Genomic DNA, 24,160 nt, shown 5'->3' with positions numbered 1-24,160 from the left:
ATGGAGGGGGTGTGGCATCACGAAAGCAGAAACTGCAATCTTCCGTGTTCCAGACACCACAGCTGCCGACCCGGAGATCGCGGGGGTCCCCAGCGGCGGGACCCCCGCGTTCTAACATCTTATCCCCTATTGTTCTGAATGGGATTCTGCCGCACCTTGCATACAGTGAAATTTCCATAGCAGAAACATCTGCTGTGAATATTCCAGTACGGGCTTCCGCCGAAATAATTGGCATGTTGACGGGGTTATCCAGGAATCGAAAAACAAAGAAGACAACACAATTCTGAGCGGTCCTAGTTCAAATTATTTTCTGGCGTCTGCTATTTGCAGACTGTTTACCCATGTGGCAGACATTCCTCAAATATTCTGCCGTGTAAACCTAGCCATAAAGTCCACCAACAGCACTCCTGCCAGTTCCCCACCTAGAGCTGCTGCACCACACCACAATATAAAGGAACATACACAATTTCCTGTCACGGTAAATCACACAAAAGCAAAAACAGAACCCAGTCCAATTTTGGTTAAAGGATAACTCCGGGATGTCCAACTTATCTCCTATAATAAGGATAGGGAATAAGTGTTCGGTCGCGCGCGCGGGGGCGGGGCGGGGCTCGGGGGGGGGTTCCGACCGCTGGGGCCCCCCCGTGATCTCCCAAATTGAGCCCCGGCTCCCTGAACGAAGAGCATTTTCAACCACAGCATAGCATGAAGCTGCGGCCGACACCCCCCCCCCCCCCCCCCTCCATGCAGTTCTATGGCAGAGCCAATTTGCCCAAAGCAGAGCTCCGGCTCTGCCATAGAACTGCATGGAGGGGGTTTGTTGGTGGTGAAAAATGCCCGTTCCATGCAGGATCTCCATACGGGAGATTTGGGGGGGGGGGGGGGGGGGTCAGCGGTTGGACCACCCCCTCGATCTAACGCTTGTCCCCTATGCTTAGGATACGGGATATGGTGTACATCCCGGAGGTATCCTTTAACACTAAAACTAGTAAATTATATATCTTGGGGTCTTCTTTAACCCCCAACGTTTAACATGCGACATACATGTATGTTGCTGTGCCCTGGTACTTTGCACACAGTGATTTACATTGCAGAGGGTTTACTGTTTATGAAGTGAATGCCAAAGCGCTGCTCACTTCATAGACTCTGGATCCCAGCTGCTATCAGTGAGTTATTTTAACTTTTATTTTATTACTTTTATTATTTCTTATTCACATGACATTCCCCTTGAGAATGCTGGTCATTGTAAGCTACACAAGTCTTCTATGGGCTGCATGGGGTTATTGCTGCACCTAGACATAGCAGATGCCTTAGCATTTTAACAAAAAATAAAAATAAATAGTACTTCTAGACAAAACAAAACTGAACAAGAAGAAGAACGTATTTTTTTAATTGCATTAAGTTGGTGCTCCATGTTCCCAATGTATACACAAATATGTACAGTTAGCAGACTTATTAGATCGGCCATTTCCACTGATTTGCAGGAGGTTCTTCAATAAGGGGCTCCCATGGCTTCCACTCCAACATTTTTCGTGCCAGCTGCAGTTCATTTTCTGCCTGTCATGGATTAAAAATAGTTTTTTTTATTTTTTTTATTAAATAAATTCATTAACCACATAAAAGCCCATAACATGCACCATAGCAGCATTAAAGGGGTACTCCCCCCTAGAAATCTTATCCCCTATCCACTCCAGTAAACCACAGCACAGAGCGAACTCTGCTCCGTGCTGGATTACGAGCAACCACAGCTGTCAGACATTTATGGATGGGGGAGGGGGGGCGTGACAACCACGGCCGCCTAAGGCCTAGCACAGCCACTGCTCTGAACATGCTTATGTTTAGAACCCACCCCCCAAATCAGACATCTTATGTCTAGGGGTGGAGTACCCCTTTAAAGATTTATTCAGCGGGCTACGGAGCTGAGCCCCCTGCATGCAAGGAGGGTGTTGGCTGCCATCAGAAGCTGACAGTGGCTGGGAGTTGAGAAATCTACATCCCAGCCATTTAACAACGACCTTGGCATCGGCAGTCAGATCAAACATATTGGCCTCTTCTTGCGTCTGATCATCTGCAACACAACTGCGGATATAGATCAGCTGTCATGGTAGCCAGCGGCCTTGTGAAGGCAGCACATTGCAATACTTTAGTATTATTACACAAACTACTGAAGACATAGTTTTATCTTACACACAGTGGAGAAGTAAAAGATCCCACAGGTTTTCGGCGCAAACCGTCTCAAGTAATAACAGTGGCAGATGTGTAAAAAGGAAGTCCTTTTATTGAATCGCCATTACAAACAAACGTGTTTCGAGGCCTTCACTAGCCTCTTTCTCAATGTTAAAATTAGCATGTACAGACAGTGCAGACAGTGGGGTTCATAAAGGAGAAAAGGGCGCAAAGAGATAATTAGATGGGGCAGGTCTAACGTCAGAGCTACTGAGAGGGGCACAGAGCACTGATGTACAGTGTAAACAATGATCCACCTGTTTCATTGATCGGATGCTACAACTGTGAAAGAATCGTGTGACAGTTGATAAGCCTATCTCCTGCTTCAGCGACATAAAGTGTTGTGCAGGGGATTGTAGAAGAAGGCTTTTTTATGTCCTGTATGCGCTGCACTGTCAGCGCGGATGACAGCAAGCGGGGATCGCAGCAGCGCGTATGTAAGCGCTGATTCGCTACGGACATTGGATACTAGGGACGCTACAAGTCGCGCATGCGCGCATTCAGAATAAATGTATGATCGTGTACATGTGAGTATTTTGTCTGCAAGGGGCACAGCAATACACTCACAGCGGGGTGTAAGTATAATAGCTATGGCTTGCAGTTAGAATAAGTGAATAATCATAGACAAGTGTTCATCTGCCGGGGGCACAGCAATACACTCAGTGATGTGTACTTAAATAGGCACTGTCATGAACTTTTTTATTTTTTATATGTTGTAGTACTGATGTACTACAACATATTTCTAATATACTTTAATAATTTTTTTTTTGCAATTAAAATACTTTAATTTTAATGTTGAAATCCAACCACTAGGAGGGAGACCCCTCACAGCTGCAGCCTGCTGTGACGTCACAGATGAATTCGGACCGATCTTGGCCGGGTATCGGTCCGAATTCAGTCAGGCTGTGCTCTCTCCCTGCCTGTCAATCAGACAGGTGGGAGCGAGCGATATGAACTATGAGGATGAGCGCAGGCTCCCTGGCCTCGCACGCCGGCCCCAGCTCTCGGTGTGAGGTAGAATTTCACCCTCCACTTTAGTCTTTTGCGGGTTGGGGGGGGGGGCAGACGGATGGAGCGGGTGTGCGCGGCAGGGTTTGGGGGAGCGGGATGTGCAGGAGCCAATAGATGTCAGGGCAATCTGGGAGTTGTAGTGGTGAAACAGCTGGAGGCACCCTGTATAGATGAACTAAGGGCGGAAGTCGGACCCCCAGCAGGCATCAGTGACGTCACGCGTGCTGGGGAAGTCTGCCTGGTAAGTGAGCACACTGCCAGGCATACAAAAAGGCATTTTTAATAAAGTAAAAAAATTAAAATTTAAAAGGCAGGAAGGGGGGTTAGGGATAGATGGGCAATAGGCAGGGACAGGGAAAAAAATAAAATAAATTAAAAAAAGATGGTGGGAGGTACTCTTTAATATATACTAAATCTACTCATAGAAACTGCGGTTCCAAATCTAGTCATGTCTTACTATTCATGAATAGCACAATATGAGGCGATGCATATACATCATTCCATTATTGCATAATCAAATGTTTCCTTTCTTTCTTTCTGTCATTTATACCTGATATCTTTTATTAATCTCTTATGTTACACACACTGTTCTTATTGCATCTATATAATATGCCTAGATACATGTTATATTCACTTTCCTTTTAAATCAATTTTACCCCTCCCTCCCCTCTTTTTATTAAATAGAACGTGTATGTATGTATTCTGTATCCAGAATATTGTATCCAGTGTATTTTATATCCAGTATTTATTTTACATCCAGTTCTGGATAATAATAATATGTGTAATTATACTACACATTTTGTATTTCTGCACACCATTAGGAGGTAACCATTATGTATACATTCATGGAATATTACTTGTTCTTATTAGTGTCCCCAATTCATTGGTTTTAAACTACAACTATTATTATACATTCACACATAATTATTAATACTTTTACATAGCTAGAACCAATCATCTTCCCATTCCGCGCTGATGTGCAAGTTGTAGCAACTATACTTACACATCGCTACGAGTGTACTGCTGTGCCCCCGGCAGATGAACACTCACTTGTCTATGATTATTCACTTATTCTAACTGCAAGCCATAGTAATTATATTTACACCCCGCTGTGAGTGTATTGCTGTGCCCCTTGCAGACAAAATACTCGCATGTACACGATCATATATTTATTCTGAACGCACGCATGCGCGACTTAGTGTCCCTAGTAAACAATGTCCGTAGCGAATCAGCGCTTACATACGCGCTGCTGCGATCCCCGCTTGCTGTCATCCGCACTGACAGTGCAGCGCATACAGGACATAAAGAAGCCTTCTACTACAATCCCCTGCACAACACTTTATGTCGCTGAAGCAGGAGATAGGCTTATCAACTGTCACACGATTCCTTTACAGTTGTAGCATCAATGAATGAAACACGTGGATCATCGTCTACACTGTCTGCCAGTGCTCTGCGCCCCTGTCAGTAGCTCTGACGTTAGACCTGCGCCATCTAATTATCTCTTTGCGTCAGGGGTGAGGAAATTTTATAAAAAACTACTTGGACTAAAATGGAGCAAAATCTACTTGTCCCTCATGACGACCCACTTGTCCGGGTCAATTTTCGCTTTTACTCTCGTTTTTCCTCCTTGCCCTATAATAGCCATAACTACCTACTATAATGATACCTTTTTAATTTTTCAATAACATATTCTCTGGACCAAAAAATATATATTAGGTGAAGTGAAATTGAAATAGTAAAAGATAATTTTGCAGATTTGGTGGTTTTCTTTTCTACGCCATTTACCTTGTGGTTGAGCTAACATGTTATTTTGATACTTTAGGCCGCCTGATTACAGCAATACCAGATTTGTATCGTTTCGTTATGTTTTACTAATTTAAAAGAAATTCAGAACTTTTTTTGAATGGTTTTTAATTTCCGTTTTTTGACCCCTGTAGCTTTTTTTTCCCCGCATACCAGGCTGTATGAGGGCTAATTTTTTGCGACGCAATCTGTTTTTTTTATCGGTACCATTTTGGTATTGATCTGACTTTTTAAATAGCTTTTTAACTTTTTTTCTGGGGATATTATAAAAATTGCAATTCAGTGGTTTGGTATTTTTTTCCCCCATTTACCGTACGGGATACATAATGTTATATTTTAATAGGTCGTACATTTACGTACGAAGCGATACCAAATATGTTTATTTTTATTATGTATGCATGTTTTTATATAGGAAAAGGGGGCGATTTGAACTTTTAACATAAAAGGGCTTAATGTGTGTCTTTTAAACTTTTATTAAAACTTTTTATTCTATTCTATTGAACTCATTGATCTGTGTGCTCTGTGATCCATTGATAGAGCCTAGTCCAGCCAGGATCTATCAATGACAGAGCCACGGGACAGCAGGGAACAGAGGTAAGCCCTCCGGCTACTAGTGCTGGGCGGTATGGCCTAAAATTAATATCACAGTATTTTTTTTTTATATCGCGGTATCACGGTATTACCGCCTGTCCCCCCCCACCCCGCGAGCGGGGTCCCTATGCCCACTAGCGGTGTCAAATGTGCCCCCCGCGAGAACTACCATCACTGCTAGCGGGGTCCCTGTGCCCACTAGCGGTGTCACAAGGATGCCGAGCGCGGCTCTGTTCCCCGTATTTGTCAGCTCTCAGGATACGGGAACAGATTTAAAAGCTTCGCGCGCAGTACTACGCAAATAGCGTAGGGCTAACGCTAGGCTCCTAGCGCTGCCTACGTTAGCCCTACGCTATCTGCGTAGTGCTGCGCCTGTGCAGTACTACGTTAGCCGCGCGCGAGGCTTTTAAATCTGTTCCTGTACCCCGACAGCTGACAGGGAAGGGGAACAGAGCCGCGCTCGGCATCCTTGTGACACCGCTAGTGGGCACAGGGACCCCGCTAGCGGTGATGGCAGCGCTCGCTGGAGGCCTTCTTGTGACACTGCTAGTGGGCACATGGATCCCGCTAGCGGTGGGGATTGATGGTGCTCGCGGGGAAGCACACCGGGACAAGTGAGGGCGCCGCGCTGGGCTTTATAATTCATTCGGAGGGTGGGGGAGGGGCCCGACCGGTATAGCGGTATGGGCAAAAATCCATACCGTGGGAGAAAAAAAAAAACGGTATCCGGTTCATACAGGTATACCGCCCAGCACTACCGGCTACCACTATAGTGGATCGCCAACCTGCGATCACTCTGCGGGGGGGGGGGCGATCCACACCACTAGCCCACCAGGGAGCATACAAATGTACCTTTAGACGCCGCTGTCAGCTTTGACAGCGGCGATCTAAAGGGTTAATAGCCAGCCGTGGCGTTCGCCGCATGCTTGCTATTAGCGGCGGCCCCCGGCTACTGAAAACAGCCAGGGGCTGCAGAGTATGGAGCGGACAGGAGTCCGGAATCCGCTCCATACAGACTGCTGGCTATTAGCGGCGGTGTGAGGTGGAAACTTGCGCCCCGTGCAGACTTGCGTCCGCTCCTCCCCTCATCTCTCCGAAGCTCAGAGCAGGGGAAGGCAGAGCAGGGGAGATAAGGACGTACAGAGCTTCTCATCTCCCCTCCCCCTGCTCTGCATTCGGATGACGCAAGTTTCCACAGCCAGAGGCTGCAGAGCATGGAGCGGGCATGAGTCGGGAGCCCCCTCCATACAGACTGCAGAGCGCAGCAGCGCTTGTCAGGTCCGGCCCTGCTTGCCCGAAGCCGGGCTAAGGGCCGGAAAAATTCACCTGCCCGGCGCTCTAAACTTCATGTCCCAGCGTCGGGCGATAGGAATTCCACATCCCTGCTTTGCGAACTTTTCTCCTTTATAAACCCCACTGTCTGTACATGCTAATTTTAACATTGAGAAAGAGGCTAGTGAAGGCCTCGAAACGCGTTTGTAATGGCGATTCAATAAATGGACTTCCTTTTTTACACGTCTACCACTGACTACTTAAGACGGTTTGCGCCGAAAACCCGTGGAATCTTTTACTTCTCCACTTGATGTCTCTACGTTCGGCTGAGGACCCCTGACTGCCGAAACCCGGGTGGCTGCACTGACATTTTTACGCTATTACTGGTGGTTGTGTCTGGCACACAACCACAAAAGGTGAGCAAAATTGCCCCTATCCTTTGATTGTATGGATGAGCGTGATCTCCCTATCCAGACTACTATCCCATGAGAGGCTCTGCTTTGTTTTCTCAGACACGTTTGCTCATCTTACACACTTAAAACTCCCAAGTACACATTCTTTGGTCAGGTGAAAAATCTATATTTTAAAACGATATTTTAATAACGTAAAATGTCAGAACGATACTGAAGACTATTCATTCTTTCGGCTTTTCAGTGGCTCAGAAGTTTACATACGCATCTGAAATATTTAGTGCAGCAGCAGAGTTCCATTGATTTCAATGGGATTCTGCTGCGCTGTTCATATAATAGATGTTTCCGATGCGGAAATCCAAATTATGGTGTCCGCAAAAAGAATAGACATATCTATTTTTTCTGTGCATTCTGCACGAAATGCATTGCGGTGTATGAGACTGTGCATTTCCGAGCAATCCTAGCGCTGTCATGTTATGCCGGCGCTCCGCATTCAGGGGAAAATCCGCAAAGAGATTCCCATGCGGACATTTCTCTGTGTGAACAATGCCTAACATTGACAGGTTTGTCAGCCTCCTTGCACGCATGCGCTTTTTCAGCTCTGCCTATAAACTTTCTATAAAGATGAAATGTACTGTTCTACAACAGAGTGATGTGACTTAGTCTAGCTTTGCTCAAATGTTGACAAAAGGAATGGAAACTGTCCTATATATGCTATATATAATGCTTATTTTTCTACTGGCATTCCCCAACAATAACAGAGGACCCATTATTTTGTAACGGGGTTGTCCAAACTAGAGAACTGCTGTAAATGAGCAGTAAACAACCAATGTAATGTTGACTGCTAACATACTAACAGAATGGTTAATACCATGTAAACAAAAAGGTCAATTTTTTACCTGTACGATTACTTCCTCTATATGGCCACAATTAATCTTCTCCTCTAGTGTTTCAACATTGCTTACCTACATGAAATAAAATAAAAAAAAGTCAGAATATTTGAAAGCAAAACCCCAAAAACAGGTCAACATGTGTCTGTGCTGCAGATTGTAGTAAAACAAATGTAGGTTCCATAACTGCGTTATAGCTATTTATCCTAATATTCCACTAACATTAGGAAAGAACAAGGTGGGAATGACATTTCCAGCTACTGGTTCCCCCATACCTCCTACACTGACCACAACCAATGGCACTGGTGGCAATAAGAGGAGGAAGCAGCTTTCTAACCGGGCAGTATAGTAGCCGGAGGGGAGGAGGAAATTAAAAAGAAAAAACACCGAAGACACTTTACAAAGTAGGTTACATCCCGTTTGCAACACAGTACTCTGTTAGGATACGATTTTTTCCTAGGTTGGCGAACTGGCGGTGACTTCGACAACTGGTTTATCCAAAGCTGGGAGAACAGGCTGGATCTCAACCCTGTAAGGAGCAATACAAATATGCTGAATATATTCTGGGGAATTGTCTGAAATAAATCTGCACCAGAATGGAAGTAACCTTAGAAGTCACACCCATGGCAATACAGAGGACAGAAAAACGTATGTAGAGTGCCTAGTGCATAAGGAGTTGTGTACCTTCCCATAAGGCATCACATGGAAAAGGCAGATTTACCTATACATTACTGTCTACCATAACTGATTAAAATTATGGCATTTCTGTTAAGCACTATATTACTGAACCGGACATTTTTCCACCACTTTTCCATTCTAATATGCATTGTTTTAATTTAAAGTCATTATTTGTGGCTGCAGTCAAATATATAATATGGCAAACTTGAGAAATATAGCGTCTGCAGCACACGTCATCAGTCCAATGCAACTTTATGGTCAGCAAATGGCAGCGCAGGAAATCTAATTTATCAACCCATGGAGGTCTGGATATGGAGTCACTCTCAAAACCAAAGTGGAAAACCACACTACAGGCTGATCCAACTTTGATGTAATGTCCTTATTAACAAGTCAAAATGAGGCTCAGTAGTGTGTGTGTGGCCTCCATGTGCCTGCATGACCTCCCTACAATGCCTGGGCATGCTCCTGACTTGGACTATAGCATCTGCCAACTCCTGGACAGTCTGTGGTGCAACGTGGCGTTGGTAGATGGAGCGAGACATGATGTCCCAGATGTGCTCAATCAGATTCATGTCTGGGGAACGGACAGGCCAGTCCATAACATCAATGCCTTCCTCTTGCAAGAACTGCTGACACACTCCAGCCACATGAGGTCTAGCATTGTCTTGCATTAGGAGGAACCCAGGGCCAACCGCACAAGCATATGGTCTCACAAGGGGTCTGAGGATCTCATCTCCGTACCTAATAGCAGTCAGGCTACCTCTGGCAAGTACATGGAGGGCTGTGCAGCCCCCCAAAGAAATGCCACCCCACACCATTACTGACCCACCGCCAAACCGGTCATGCTGGAGGATGTTTCAGGCAGCAGAAGGTTCTCCACAGCGTCTCCAGACTCTGTCACATGTGCTCAGTGTGAACCTGCTTTCATCTGTGAAGAGCAAAGGGCGCCAGTGGCGAATTTGCCAATCTTGGTGTTCTCTGGCAAATGCCAAACGTCCTGCATGGTGTTGGGCTGTAAGCACAACCCCCCCTGTGGACGTCCGGCCCTCATACCACCCTCATGGAGTCTGTTTCTGACTGTTTGATTGGACCCACGCACATTTTTGGCCGGCTAGAGGTCATTTTGCAGGGCTCTGGCAGTGCTCCTCCATGCACAAAGGCGAAGGTAGCGGTCCTGCTGCTGGGTTGTTGGCCTCCTCTGGCCTCCTCCATGTCTCCTGGTAGCGCCTCCATGCTCTGGTCACTACGCTGACAGACACAGAAAACCTTCCTGCTACAGCTCTCATTGATGTGTCATCCTGGAAGAGCGGCACTACCTGAGCTACTTGTGTGGGTTGTAGACTCCGTCTCATGCTACCACTAGAGTGAAAACACCGCCAGCAGTCAAAATTGACCAAAACATCAGCCAGGAAGCATAGGAACTGAGAAGAGGTCTGTGGTCACCACCTGCAGATCCACTCCTTTATTGGAAGTGTCTTACTAGTTGCCTATAATTTCCACCTGTTGTCTGTTCCATTTGTTGTCTGTTCCATTTGTCAATCAGTGTTGCTTCCTGAGTGGACAGTGTGATTTCACAGAAGTGTGATTGACTTGGAGTTATATATCAGACAGGAGGCGAGTATCTTGCATTAATCTTTCTTTATTAATGCCCATAGCAGAAAATTAAACTTTCAGGTTAATGTATTGAAAGAAAAACGTTTTGCAAACTACATCTCCCAGCAGCCCCTTTGAGGACTAGTAGCCAATCACAGGCCGATGACTTCTATAAAGGGGACTGCTGTGCCATAACTCCTCCTCTTTCTTTCTGCTCATAGCGACAGATAAGTATTTCTCTTCTCACTGTATTCATAAATATAAGTTTTATACCTTCCTATCATTCGGGGGTACTCTATCTGTATACCCCTGACCTTATCCCTGCTGGTGACTGCGTTTGCATTCATCGGCCGGGTGGTATAAAATTCTATTTTCCTCACTGACACGGCACCCTCTATTTTTTCCGGCGCAGGTCGCCCCACTGACGACCCTGCGCTCCGTTCTTTATCCCCTTTGTTCATTCATACCTTTCTCCCGGCGCCATATTGCGGCGCCATTTTCTCCTTCTCCCTCAGTTCACTGTTCCCGCCGCTCTCGGCCTTCCCGCGCGCCTGACACGCTCGGAGGGGCGGTCCGCTCTAGGGGCGGCAACCAGCGACCAGAGACCCGGAGTGGCGTAATCTCGCGAGCTTTCGACCCTGGGCTCTCTAGCTCCGCTGTACCCCTCACCACAGCCCTCAGTTCAGCGCTGCCGGTGAGGAGAGTCAGAGCCTGAGCGTTACGGAGCATCTGTGCAGTTACTACCAGGTTTATTGTCACAGTAACAGGTTTTTCCTGTCCTCCTGTGCTACTGTTGCCCTATAGGCTCCTTCCCCTGGCAGATCTACCCCTTGACCTCCCTCTCAGTACCATATATAATAATATATATATATTTATATTATATATATAATAAATAAATTATATATATTACCTTATATATCTTCTGATATGTCTGAGGAGGCCAATACCAGCTCCCTTCCTGGGATGAGCTCCCAATCTGAAGCAGCGCAGTTCATGAATGCTGCACAAATTCAGGAACCGATTAGCAAGTCAGTTCAGGCGGCCCTTGCATCTGCCGCTTTACCGTCAGGGTCTCATCAACCCTTACCACCAATATCACTGCCGATCGCAAATCACCCGATTATTAAGAAAGGCAAAGCCTCGCACAAGCGTAAGCACACAGTGCCCGCTCACGACTCCCCGGCAGGGGAAGATACTTCCATGCTCCGGGCAACCTCTATCACGGTTAGCCAACCCACTTTACCTTCAGACTCTCTCCGACCCTCGGGCCTCGAGGAGAGAACTAAGAGGCATAGATCCGCCAGGCGGGCAAAGCCAGATTCTTATGTGGACACCTCTGAGGAGGATACGTCCGGAGAATCTGAATCCTCTGCAGAGTCTGACGCATATGATGAGGAAAGTGGGACTACTGCGTTTCCCAACAACGCTACCCCTGAAACCCAGGGCGAAATAATTCTTGACTCTCTCGGAGAGCCATTTTTTGACCCGGATGCGATTTCCCACCCTCGCTCCGGAGATTGGGCACCTCTCCCACAGGTCTCTACTTTTATAGAACACTGGACCCGTAGGTCCCTGGGGAGATCAAATAGAAGTAAACTTAAGGCAGAATGCCCTAGACCCTCGATTCCGAGGAAAGTAACCGATACCCCAACGGTAGATCCCATCCTCGTTAAATACCTTACCAAAAATGGTAAATTTCCTAAAAAGGGCATTGAACGGTCCTTTAGATCAATACAGGACCGTATCCTGGATCTTCTAGGCCCTTTGACGAAGATCCTAAATCTTTCTGAGCAGGCCGCTGCATCCAGCCAGCCTGTGGATCTCACCCAACTTAGAGGTTGGGCCCAGAGGGCCATTTGTATGTTAGGAGCCGCAAATACGACTTGTTCGGTCGAAAGACGGAGATCCATTCTCATGCGATTGGACCCTCAGCTGTCCCATCTCGCTGAGTCAGAACCAGGTCCCTCTGCTGAAGACATGTTATTTGTAATGTTTACTGTTTAGCTTTAAACTTGCAAGATACGGGCCTCCTGTCTGATATATAAATCGAGATTTTCCTAGCTTCCGCGACGGAAAATATTAGTTATGTGAAGACAGGAGGCGAGTATCTTCCCTCCCAACCCAACCCTATTATGGTGTTCTTTTTCTCTTTTCTGGTTTCAGGATACTGAAGAGCGCCTGTCTTTAGGTGTCGGCGGATGAGATGTTCCTGTTGTCCCCGTTGAGACGTTGTTTCTTCTGTTCGGTTCTTCGGAGGACGGCAACCCCGTGGCTGCTCTTGCAACGGCGCTCCGGTTCCAGAGGTCCGTCGTCAGGATGTGGAGTCAAGTTGGGGTCTATGTTCGGCTTTCCTGTGTCGGCTATGACGTCAGGTCAAGAAAGAGGAGGAGTTATGGCACAGCAGTCCCCTTTATAGAAGTAATCGGCCTATGATTGGCTACTAGTCCTCAAAGGGGCTGCTGGGAGATGTAGTTTGCAAAACATTTTTCTTTCAATACATTAACCTGAAAGTTTAATTTTCTGCTATGGGCATTAATAAATAAAGATTAATGCAAGATACTCGCCTCCTGTCTTCATATAACTAATATTTTCCGTCGCGGAAGCTAGGAAAATCTCGATTTATATTGTGTTGTTTAAGTGTTCCCTTTATTTTTTTGAGCAGTGTAGAATAGTATTGAGTAAGGTAAACCGGACTAAAGTTTTTTTTTAAATAATAATTTACTAGATAATCCCAGTGTCTCTCCTCTTTCTGCGCCTGTCTCTCTCAGCCATTTCTCATCCCCATCCCTTCCTTCTCCATAGACTTGTATCAGCAGATGTAATCTAATAGTGAATGATAAGTTCAGGGGGTTGTGAGGAAAGGAGCCTAATAATTGGTTAAATATATTACAAAGTTTTTTCATATTCACTTGTACTATTGGTTTATGCAAAGCATGTTGAAACAATAGTGACAATTTAAATGGGTTATCCACCATAAGGTGATTTTAGTACGTACCTGCCAGAACTGGGCATTTCCTGTTGAATTTAATTCTCTAAACTACACATCCCATAGTTCCATAGTTTGTAAGTGGGAGTGACCTCATACACATCAGCTACCCCACCCATTGAAACACAACTGTAATCCCTTCAATGCAATATACCAGTGTTTTCTAATCAGGGTGCCTACAGCTGTTGCAAAATTAACTCTCTCCCACCCAGTGGTCGCTCCACCCATTGAAGCAGGACAGACTCCCTCTGATCACCTGACTAGAGATGTCAGGTCTCTACACACTGCAACCTGGGAAATCCCGAGACATGAATAATTTTGTAGGCTGTTAAAAATAAATATTGGGGTGAAAATCCCAGAAGAATTGTGCGAAAACCATCACACACAGGTACAGACACTATTTTATGAACTACACTAACTTTACACCCCCTGGAACATCTAACGGATCCGTAGCGTATTCTAAGCAGCCGATCCACCGGTGACCTGACCCATTTTGTGCCTCCAGCTGTTGACAATCCCGCCGCCCCCCCTCGCCATGACCCTTGCCTACTCGCAGTGGCAATGCGCCGCTACGACCAGCCACACGGGCCTGGGAGTCGCCAAGTCCACTCATGTGCAGTGTACTCAGACATAGCAGCTGCTCCACTATGTCTGAGTGGACTTGGCGACTTGCAGGCCCCCTGTGTGGCTGCTGGTAGCAGCGGATTGCCGCTGAGAGTAGGCCAGGGGCCCGGTGAGGGGGGGCAGCAACAGCTGGAAGCACAAAATGAGTCGGATCACCAGAAGTTCTGCAGAGTAAAATCCGTTATGTGTGACCCTTCCCTTAGAGAGTGAATGATGTTAATGTGTAGAATTCAGCAATAGAAATGTGAAAACATCTTTTAACAAAGGGAACCTGTCATACTGAAAACGCAGTCCTGCAAGTCTCATGTTATAGAGCAGGAGGAGCTAAACAGAGGGATAGTCTTGAGGGAAAAGTTCCAGGATAACTTGACATTTATGTATCTCTGTTTATTCTGAGTTAAGCAGTCATGTGGGTGGTCCTATTCAGTGATGGACAGTTCTTTCCATATGCACACCTATACACAGGTTGCTGGCAATCCCCGAGTAAGACCTCCCGACATATCCCAGAATAAGCAGAGATTTGCATTAATAAATGACAAGTTTTATCAGTCTGCTCAGCTCCTCTTTCTCTGTAACCTGCAGATTATTCTTCTGTACACAACTTCTGAAACTACTTACAGTTTTTACAGCAGTAAATCTGTCATTTATGATTTGCTCTGTGTATTTCCGGTATGCTGCATCCTTTGGAACGGCCTGCAGTGTAGCAAGAATTTTTGTATATAATATTCTCAAGCGCTGTTAATGGAAAAGAACATGTTACCACACAATAAAACATTTCCAATAGAAATATAGCTATGAATATAAAACATAAACATAACATCCATTCAAATGATACCTGCAAATAGTCAAGGGGGAGAGCTTTTCATATCACTAAATAGCCTTGTGTGCCCTAATTGGCTAGGCTCACATTGCCGTTTGCATCCGACCCAGCTTTTTTTTTTTTTTGAGCCGATGTGACCCTGAAACGGGTTGGATGCAAACGGCTACTACCAGGTCCTGACTGGCCCCATTCACTTGCATGGAGTCCGTCAGTGATCCAGTAATTTTACAGGAATTTAGCGGAGAAAAAAAATAAAAATAGAGCTTGCACTATTTTTTACTCCGCTAAACTCCCATTGTTCTGGCCAGATTACCAACAGAACTCTGTAAAGTGAGCTATTTGGAGGCTGAGGGGGAATGTATCATGTTCAGGGGGTGTGTATTATTATTAAGTGAAGGGGGCTTGTATCATGTTTATGGGGTCAGAGATTAGGAGGCTGAGGTGGAGTGTAGCATGTTCAGTGGGGGGTGGTAGTCGTGATTAGGAGGCTGAGGTGGAGTGTAGCATGTTCAGTGGGGGGGGGGTAGTTGTGAATAGGAGGCTGAGGTGGAGTGTAGCATGTCCAGTGGGGGGGGGGGGGGGGTGGTAGTTGTGATTAGGAGGCTGAGGTGGAGTGTAGCATGTTCAGTGGGGGGTGGTAGTTGTGAATAGGAGGCTGAGGTGGAGTGTAGCATGTCCAGTGGGGGGGGGGGGGTGGTAGTTGTGATTAGGAGGCTGAGGTGGAGTGTAGCATGTTCAGTGGGGGGTGGTAGTCGTGATTAGGAGGCTGAGGTGGAGTGTAGCCTGTTCAGTGGGGGGTGGTAGTCGTGATTAGGAGGCTGAGGTGGAGTGTAGCCTGTTCAGTGGGGGGTGGTAGTCGTGATTAGGAGGCTGAGGTGGAGTGTAGCATGTTCAGTGGGGGTGGTAGTCGTGATTAGGAGGCTGAGGTGGAGTGTAGCATGTTCAGTGGGGGGTGGTAGTCGTGATTAGGAGGCTGAGGTGGAGTGTAGCCTGTTCAGTGGGGGGTGGTAGTCGTGATTAGGAGGCTGAGGTGGAGTGTAGCCTGTTCAGTGGGGGGTGGTAGTTGTGAATAGGAGGCTGAGGTGGAGTGTAGCATGTCCAGTGAGGGGGGGGGGGGGGTGGTAGTTGTGATTAGGAGGCTGAGGTGGAGTGTAGCATGTTCAGTGGGGGGTGGTAGTTGTGAATAGGTTGCTGAGGGGGGATGAATCATGTTCAGGCGGGTGCGATCATGAAGCTCCTAATCAGACCCCTTAAGCCGAACAGGAAAGTAAAAACATGATTGGAATGAAGGCACCCAGGGCTTTTAAAGGATAGAAAAAAAAAAAAATTATATAAATATAAATATATATATATATATATATATATATATATATATATATTTTATAGGTCACAGGTTCTTTTTAAATCAAAAAGTCCTTCAGTTTCACGCAAAAAAAAAAAAAAAAAAAAAAAATTGCAATTCCTGACATATATGAAGTAGAGATGAGCAAACTTACAGTAAATTCGATTTGTCACGAACTTCTCGGCTCGGCAGTTGATGACTTATCCTGCATAAATTAGTTCAGCTTTCAGGTGCTCCGGTGGGCTGGAAAAGGTGGATACAGTCCTAGGAAAGAGTCTCCTAGGACTGTATCCACCTTTTCCAGCCCACGGGAGCACCTGAAAGCTGAACTAATTTATGCAGGATAAGTCATCAACTGCCGAGCAGTTTGTGACGAATCGAATTTACTGTAAGTTCGCTCATCTCTAATATGAAGCAACACTTTCAAAATGAACTTACTTCATGTGGATTTTGCGCAACAGCCAGTCCCACTAAGCCAGTGGTCTGAAATAGAAAAGCACAAGTGTCAGCAAAGACTTTTCATAGAAAGTGACAAGTTAGTACGTTGCGAGTGTCGTCCACTTTGGGAAAGAATGTTCCATACAATGCAGTACAGTTGCTGATTGAATCATAGGACGTCGAGCGAGTTCCACGCGTGAACCCTTTCCTGATGTAGGCAACAAGACTCAGAGGGCCCTGTCAACGCATTTCAAGAGGCCAGAGACGCACAATGATCGCTTAAGTCGGGATCTGAAGGTTGGTTTGGACCTTTGGAATTCTATAAGGATCCCTTAGGCTATGTTTATACACCAGAATTTATGGAATTCAGTATGAAAATTCTGCATGAATTTATAGTCAATACACTTCAGTGGGTGTCCGCTGTCCCATTCACACAGCAGAATTCCTTTAAAGTGAATGGGCAATTACATTCTGCCGTGTGAACAAATCCTTAAAGATTTGGGACTTGGCTCGACCCTGCTTCTATGAGAAACTCTTTGGGGGGGGGGGGGGGGGACAACCTGAATGCAGGAATCCTGATGAAAGTGGTTGTTCCCAGGAGGAAAGCATGGAGCACTTCCTAGTCCCTTTAACCCCTTAACGACGCAGGACGTAAATGTACATCCTGGTGATGTGGTACTTAACGCTCCAGGACGTACACTTACGTCCTGAGCATAACCGCGGGCATCGGAGCGATGCTAGCATCATGCGCGGCAGGTCCCGGCTGTGGATCGCAGCCAGGGGCCCGCTGGTAATGGCGAACACCCGCGATCCCGCGGATATCCGCCATTAACCCCTCAGATGCCATGATCAATACAGATCACGGCATCTGCAGCATCGCGATCACTTAACAGAATGATCGGATCGCCCGCAGCGCTGCCGCGGCAATCCGATCATCCTGCACGGCAGACAGAGGTCCCCTCACCTGGCTCCGCTGTCTTCTGCTCTGATCTGCCTTCCCGCAGACCAGAGCAGAAGATGACCAATAATGCTGATCATTGCTGTGTCCTATACATAGCACTGAACAGGATTGGCAATCGAATGATTGCTTTAAATAGTCCCCTATGGGGACTATAAAAGTGTAAAAATAAAAGTAAAAGTTAAAAAAAATTTGAAAAACCCCCTCCCCCAATAAAAACGTAAATTGTCCCATTATCCCTATTTTACCCCCAAAAAGTGTAAAACAATTATTTTATATACATATTTGGTATCGCCGCGTGCGTAAATATCCGAACTATTAAAATAAAATGCAAATGATGCCGTACGGTGAACGGCGTGAACGTAAAAGAAAAAAAAAAGTCCAAAATAGCTGCTTTTTTATAAAATTTTATTCCAAAAAAAATTAAAAAAATGTAATAAAAGTTTTGTATAAGCAAATATGGTATTAATAAAAAGTACAGATCACAGCGCAAAAAATGAGCCCTCATACCACCGCTTATACGGAAAAATGAAAAAGTTATAGGCCTTCAAAATAGGGGGATTTTAATACAGTTTGCGATTTTTTTTTAAGCGCAACAGTAATAGAAAACTATGTTATCATGGGTATCATTTTAATCGTATTGACCCAGAGAATAAAGAACACATCATTTTTACCATAAATTGTACCGCGTGAAAACAAAATCTTCCAAAATTTGCCGTCACAAATAGTATTTTTTTGGTGGCGCCATACATTTTATAGTAAAGTGAGTGATGGCATTACAACGGACAACTGGTCGCGCAAAAAAACAAGCCCTCATACTAGTCTGTGGATGAAAATATAAAGAGTTATGATTTTTTGAAGGGGAAGAGGAAAAAAGGAAAACTTAAAAATAAAATTGTCTTAGTCCTAAAAAAAAAAAAATTTTTCCACGTGAGTACCCTTTAACCGCTTTAGGGTGCGTTCACACGCTATTACTAGCAGTGGGTTTCACGCTGTGGGAATCCAGCTGTGAGTTACGCTACCGTTGATTTAAATGGGTCCACAGACAGTCCGCAATAGTGTCAGATTTGTGGACTGTCCGTGGACCCATTCAAATGAATGGTAGCGTAACTCACAGCGCGTTTCCCGCAGCATGAAACCCGCTGCTAGTAACAGAGTGTGAACGCACCCTAAAGGAAAACGGTCAGCCTGTTCACCCACACAAGACCCAATACACTGAGTTATTGGGAGAGTGAACAGGAGTTCAATGAGGGGTCGCTGACTAAAATACATTAGGTCTGGAGATATGTCCCACCAAAGATCCGCTGCTATATTCTCTGAATTGCGCAATAGAGGTGGGCCCCGGCGGCTCAATTTGCATATTAATTGCCTGTGACTCCACGTCCTAGTGACGTAGAGTTGCTGGTCTCGTGAGCGCATGCGCCAACTGAGTGCTCACATGACCCATGTCACTAGGAGTCACAGACCATGAATATGCAAATGGAGCCGCCGGGCCAACTTCTATTGCGCAATTCAGAGAATATGGAAGCGGATATTCGGAGGGAGATATCTCCAGACCTAAGGTATGTACTTTAGTCAGTGACCCCCTCATCTGACTCCTGTTCACTCTCACTAGAAACCAGTGGATTGGGTTTTGTGTGTTTTCTAGATAAATCGTGCAGCCCTACTCCATATATATATATCTGTGAGGAATGTTTTGTAGAATGGCATTTGCCAAGAAGAATCAGCGCAGATTGTCCACCAGTCACCTCATGCCCTTTATCCCATTTAGGAAGCCTTCTCCACACATCTGCCATCTATGATAATATGGATGCTGCAAGTAATTTCCATTTACCCCATGGGGCACTACAATTCCTTCTCATAGCAGATAAGCTCCTTGTCACTTCTGGTACTGCATTACCCACCCAGCATTCACAGGCTCCTGAATGGTAATGAAGAATCATCTCTGGACTCTAGGAAAGCTGGGTAACACCTGTATCAATCATATGCAAACTCTGACACATCTGATGTCATAATATGTGACATTTCTTATGTTCATAAAATGCAATAAAAACATTGTGAAACTGGAGTCTGGAAAAGCTGGGTGACATACGTTATCACTCATCCCTGAATATGGGGGGACACCTGTATGATACCACTCAGCACTGGACTCTGGGAGAGCTGGAAGACATCTGTTTCACTCATCCCTGAACGTTAGAAAAGCTGGGTGACATCCTAGCCCTCATTTCAGTACTCTAGGAAAGCTGGAGGACATCCGTGTCACTTATCCTTGGACACTAGGAAAGCTGGGTGACATCCCTATCACTCATCGCTGGCTGTCACTATGTAACAGTGTTTCCCAACCGGGGTGCCTCCAGCTGTTGCAAAACTACAACTCCCAGCATGCCCGGACAGCCAAAGGCTGTCCGGGCATGCTGGGAGTTGTAGTTTTGCAACAGTTAGAGGCACCCTGGTTGGGAAACACCAATGTAACAGATAATGACAGGCTGGGTCCATATGAGTTATCGGTACAGCGCTGTCTGCAGGGAGATGAAGAGAATTCCCGTTTTGCTCAATCCGTGAATATCATTAACACGTGACATATTGACGTGCTGCTGCATTTACAAGGTCACGCCGTGCACCGACACAACAAGGCTCCGGTCCCTTTGACCTCCCCGGTCTCACCTTCTTCAGGACGCCGGCCATAGCTGCTTCGCACTGCACGCTGGGTAATAAAGGGCTTACACCGCTCTAGACGTGAGCAAGCGATCCCCGAGTGATAGAGAGCGGTCGTGTATAGGAACAGTTCCGTGTACGTCAGAGTTCTGCGTTTTACGTCATCGCGTTGGCCGTGTGTTATCCTGGTTGTTATGAATGTTGTTTGCTTCTTATAGTTAGGATTCCCTCAGCAATCACTGTTTGAACAGCGTCTTATAGTGTAACATACACTTCATCATGTACAGGTATTAAAGCCTGTCCAGAGGAAAAGTTGCTGAGTTGCCCATAGCAACCAATCAGATCGCTTCTTTCATTTCTCAGAGGCCTTTTCAAAAATGAAAGAAGAGATCTGATTGGTTGCTATGGGCAACTCAGCTACTTTTCCTAGGGACAGGTTTTGATAAATCTCCCCCAAAGTGCTGGATAATGCACATTAGAGATGAGCGAACTTACAGTAAATTTGATTCGTCACGAACTTCTCGGCTCGGCAGTTGATGACTTATCCTGCGTAAATTAGTTCAGCCTTCAGGTGCTCCGGTGGGCTGGAAAAGGTGGATACATTCCTAGGAAAGAGTCTCCTAGGACTGTATCCACCTTTTCCAGCCCACCGGAGCATCGGAAAGCGGAACTAATTAATGCAGGAAAAGTCATCAACTGCCGAGCCGAGAAGTTCGTGACGAATCGAATTTACTGTAAGTTCGCTCATCTCTAATGCACATGTATACATGGTGCCCAGAGACTACTTAGCTTTGTGGCCGAAAGAAGATCCATTAACCCCTTGGAGACGGAGGATTTTCCAGTTTTTTGCACTTTCGTTTTTTCCTCCTTACCTTTTAAAAATCATAACCCTTTCAATTTGGCACCTAAAATTCCATATGATGGCTTTTTTTTTTGCGCCACCAATTCTACTTTGTAATGACGTCAGTCATATTACCCAAAAATCTACAGCGAAACAGGAAACAAAATCATTGTGCAACAAAATTGAAGAAAACATTTTGGGGGCTTCCGTTTCTACGCAGTGCATATTTGGGTAAAAATGACACCTTATCTTTATTCTGTAGGTCCATATAGTTAAAATGATACCCTACTTATATAGGTTTGATTTTGTCGTACTTCTGGAAAAAATCATAACTACATGCAGGAAAATGTATACGTTTAAATTGTCATATTCTGACCCCTATAACTTTTTTATTTTTCCGCGTATGGGGCGGTATGAGGGCTCATTTTTTGCGCCGTGATCTTACAGTTGCTAACAACTGCCGGGCCCAACCCACTATGACGCAGGGCCACACCGTGACCCCGCGTTATAGAAAGGGAGCAGACTCAGGGCGTACAGGTACGCCCTGGGTCCTTAAGTGGTTAACAGATGCTTCGGCGAAACAAAAAAAAAAAAATCATTGTACAACAAAATTGAAAAAAAAAAGCCATTTTGTACCTTTTGGGGGCTTCCGTTTCTACACAGTGATTTTTTTGGTAAAAATGACACCTTCTCTTTATTCTGTAGGTACCATTTTTGTTTTGAGGTGGGGGTGGGGGGGTGGAGATGGCTACCGGTACCTGGGGACTTCCGTCGGGGACCGGCGTTCATCGGTGGCATCAGCGGCGGAGGTAGGGAGGCGACGGCGCAGAGCAGCAATGAAGGTAGCAGTAAAGCGATCTTTACTGCTGCCTTCTAGGGGTTGTAGATTTGCAACATCTGTAGGGCCACAGTTTGGAGACCACTATACAGTGGCGCCCAAACGGTATCGCTCCAGATGTTGCTAAACTACAACTCCAAGCATGCCCAGGCATGCTAGGAGTGGTAGTTCTGTAACATCTGTCCCTTCAGATGTTGCAGTACTACAACTCCCAGCATGCCTGGAGAGTCTCAGCATGCTGGGAGTTGTAGTTTTGCAACATGTGGAAGAGCACAGTTTGGAGACCACTATACGGTGGTCTCTAAGCTATAGACCTCCTGATGTTGCAAAACTACAACTCCCAGCATGCTGAGACTGTCCAGGCATGCTGGGAGTTGTAGTACTGTAACATCCACATATGGGGTGTTTTCTTAACCGGGAGAAATTGGGCTTCAAATTGTGGGGTCCATTTTCTCCTATTACACCATGTGAAAATGAAAAATTTGGGGTAACACCATTGTTACGCCGAGCGCTCCGGGTCCCCGCTCCTCCCCGGAGCACTCGCAACATCCTCGCTACGGCAGCGCCCCGGTCAGATCCACTGACCGGGTGCGCTGCGATACCGCCTCCAGCCGGGATGCGATTCGCGATGCGGGTGGCGCCCGCTCGCGATGCGCACCCCGGCTTCCGTACCTGACTCGCTCTCCCTCGGTCCTGTCCCGGCGCGCGCGGCCCCGCTCCCTAGGGCGCGCGCGCGCCGGGTCTCTGCGATTTAAAGGGCCACTGCGCCACTGATTGGCGCAGTGGTTCCAATTAGTGTCTTCACCTGTGCACTCCCTATGTATACCTCACTTCCCCTGCACTCCCTCGCCGGATCTTGTTGCCCTTGTGCCTTGTGAAAGCGTTCCCTTGTGTGTTCCTAGCCTGTGTTCCAGACCTCCTGCCGTTGCCCCTGACTACGATCCTTGCTGCCTGCCCCGACCTTCTGCTACGTCCGACCTTGCTTTTGTCTACTCCCTTGAACCGCGCCTATCTTCAGCAGTCAGAGAGGTTGAGCCGTTGCTAGTGGATACGACCTGGTTACTACCGCCGCAGCAAGACCATCCCGCTTTGCGGCAGGCTCTGGTGAACACCAGTAGTAACTTAGAACCGGTCCACTAGCACGGTCCACGCCAATCCCTCTCTGGCACAGAGGATCCACCTCCTGCCAGCCGGCATCGTGACAGTAGATCCGGCCATGGATCCCGCTGAAGTACCTCTGCCAGTTGTCGCCGACCTCACCACGGTGGACGCCCAGCAGTCACAACAGATAGCGCAACAAGGCCACCAGCTGTCTCAACTGACCGTGATGCTACAGCAGCTACTACCACAGCTTCAGCAATCATCTCCTCCGCCAGCTCCTGCATCTCCTCCGCAGCGAGTGGCCGCTTCAGGCCTACGACTATCCTTGCCGGATAAATTTGATGGGGACTCTAAGTTTTGCCGTGGCTTTCTTTTACAATGTTCCCTGCACTTGGAGATGATGTCGGACCAGTTTCCTACTGAAAGGTCTAAGGTGGCTTTCGTAGTCAGCCTTCTGTCTGGAAAAGCTCTGTCATGGGCCACACCGCTCTGGGACCGCAATGACCCCGTCACTGCCTCTGTACACTCCTTCTTCTCGGAAATTCGTAGTGTCTTTGAGGAACCTGCCCGAGCCTCTTCTGCTGAGACTGCCCTGCTGAACCTGGTCCAGGGTAATTCTTCCGTTGGCGAGTACGCCATACAATTCCGTACTCTTGCTTCTGAACTATCCTGGAATAATGAGGCCCTCTGCGCGACCTTTAAAAAAGGCCTATCCAGCAACATTAAAGATGTTCTGGCCGCACGAGAAATTCCTGCTAATCTACATGAACTCATTCATCTTGCCACTCGCATTGACATGCGTTTTTCCGAAAGGCGTCAGGAGCTCCGCCAGGATATGGACTTTGTTCGCACAAGGCGTTTTTTCTCCCCGGCTCCTCTCTCCTCTGGTCCTCTGCAATCCGTTGCTGTGCCTCCCGCCGTGGAGGCTATGCAAATTGACCGGTCTCGCCTGACACCTCAAGAGAGGACACGACGCCGCATGGAGAATCTCTGCCTGTACTGTGCCGGTACCGAACACTTCCTGAAGGATTGTCCTATCCGTCCTCCCCACCTGGAAAGACGCACGCTGACTCCGCACAATGG

The 24,160-nt window shown here is 46.5% G+C and overlaps 1 protein-coding gene across 1 annotated transcript; it reads right to left on the bottom strand.

Moving 5' to 3' along the window:
* Window positions 1-1,363: 1,363 nt before the first annotated feature.
* On the bottom strand, window positions 1,364-20,595 carry NDUFA5 (NADH:ubiquinone oxidoreductase subunit A5). The gene is made up of 5 exons (XM_056573781.1): window positions 20,307-20,595; window positions 16,685-16,729; window positions 14,703-14,819; window positions 8,213-8,278; window positions 1,364-1,557 (listed from the first exon to the last, which is right to left on the bottom strand). Exons 1-5 carry the CDS (start codon window positions 20,325-20,327, stop codon window positions 1,456-1,458), a joined length of 351 nt encoding a protein of 116 aa, XP_056429756.1. The 5' UTR covers window positions 20,328-20,595; the 3' UTR covers window positions 1,364-1,455.
* Window positions 20,596-24,160: the final 3,565 nt, after the last annotated feature.

Source organism: Hyla sarda, chromosome 4, assembly GCF_029499605.1.
Source record: "Hyla sarda isolate aHylSar1 chromosome 4, aHylSar1.hap1, whole genome shotgun sequence".
NCBI lineage: Eukaryota > Metazoa > Chordata > Amphibia > Anura > Hylidae > Hyla > Hyla sarda.
Note: the sequence above shows the minus strand (reverse complement) of the source record. Positions and strands in the feature narration are given on the sequence as shown.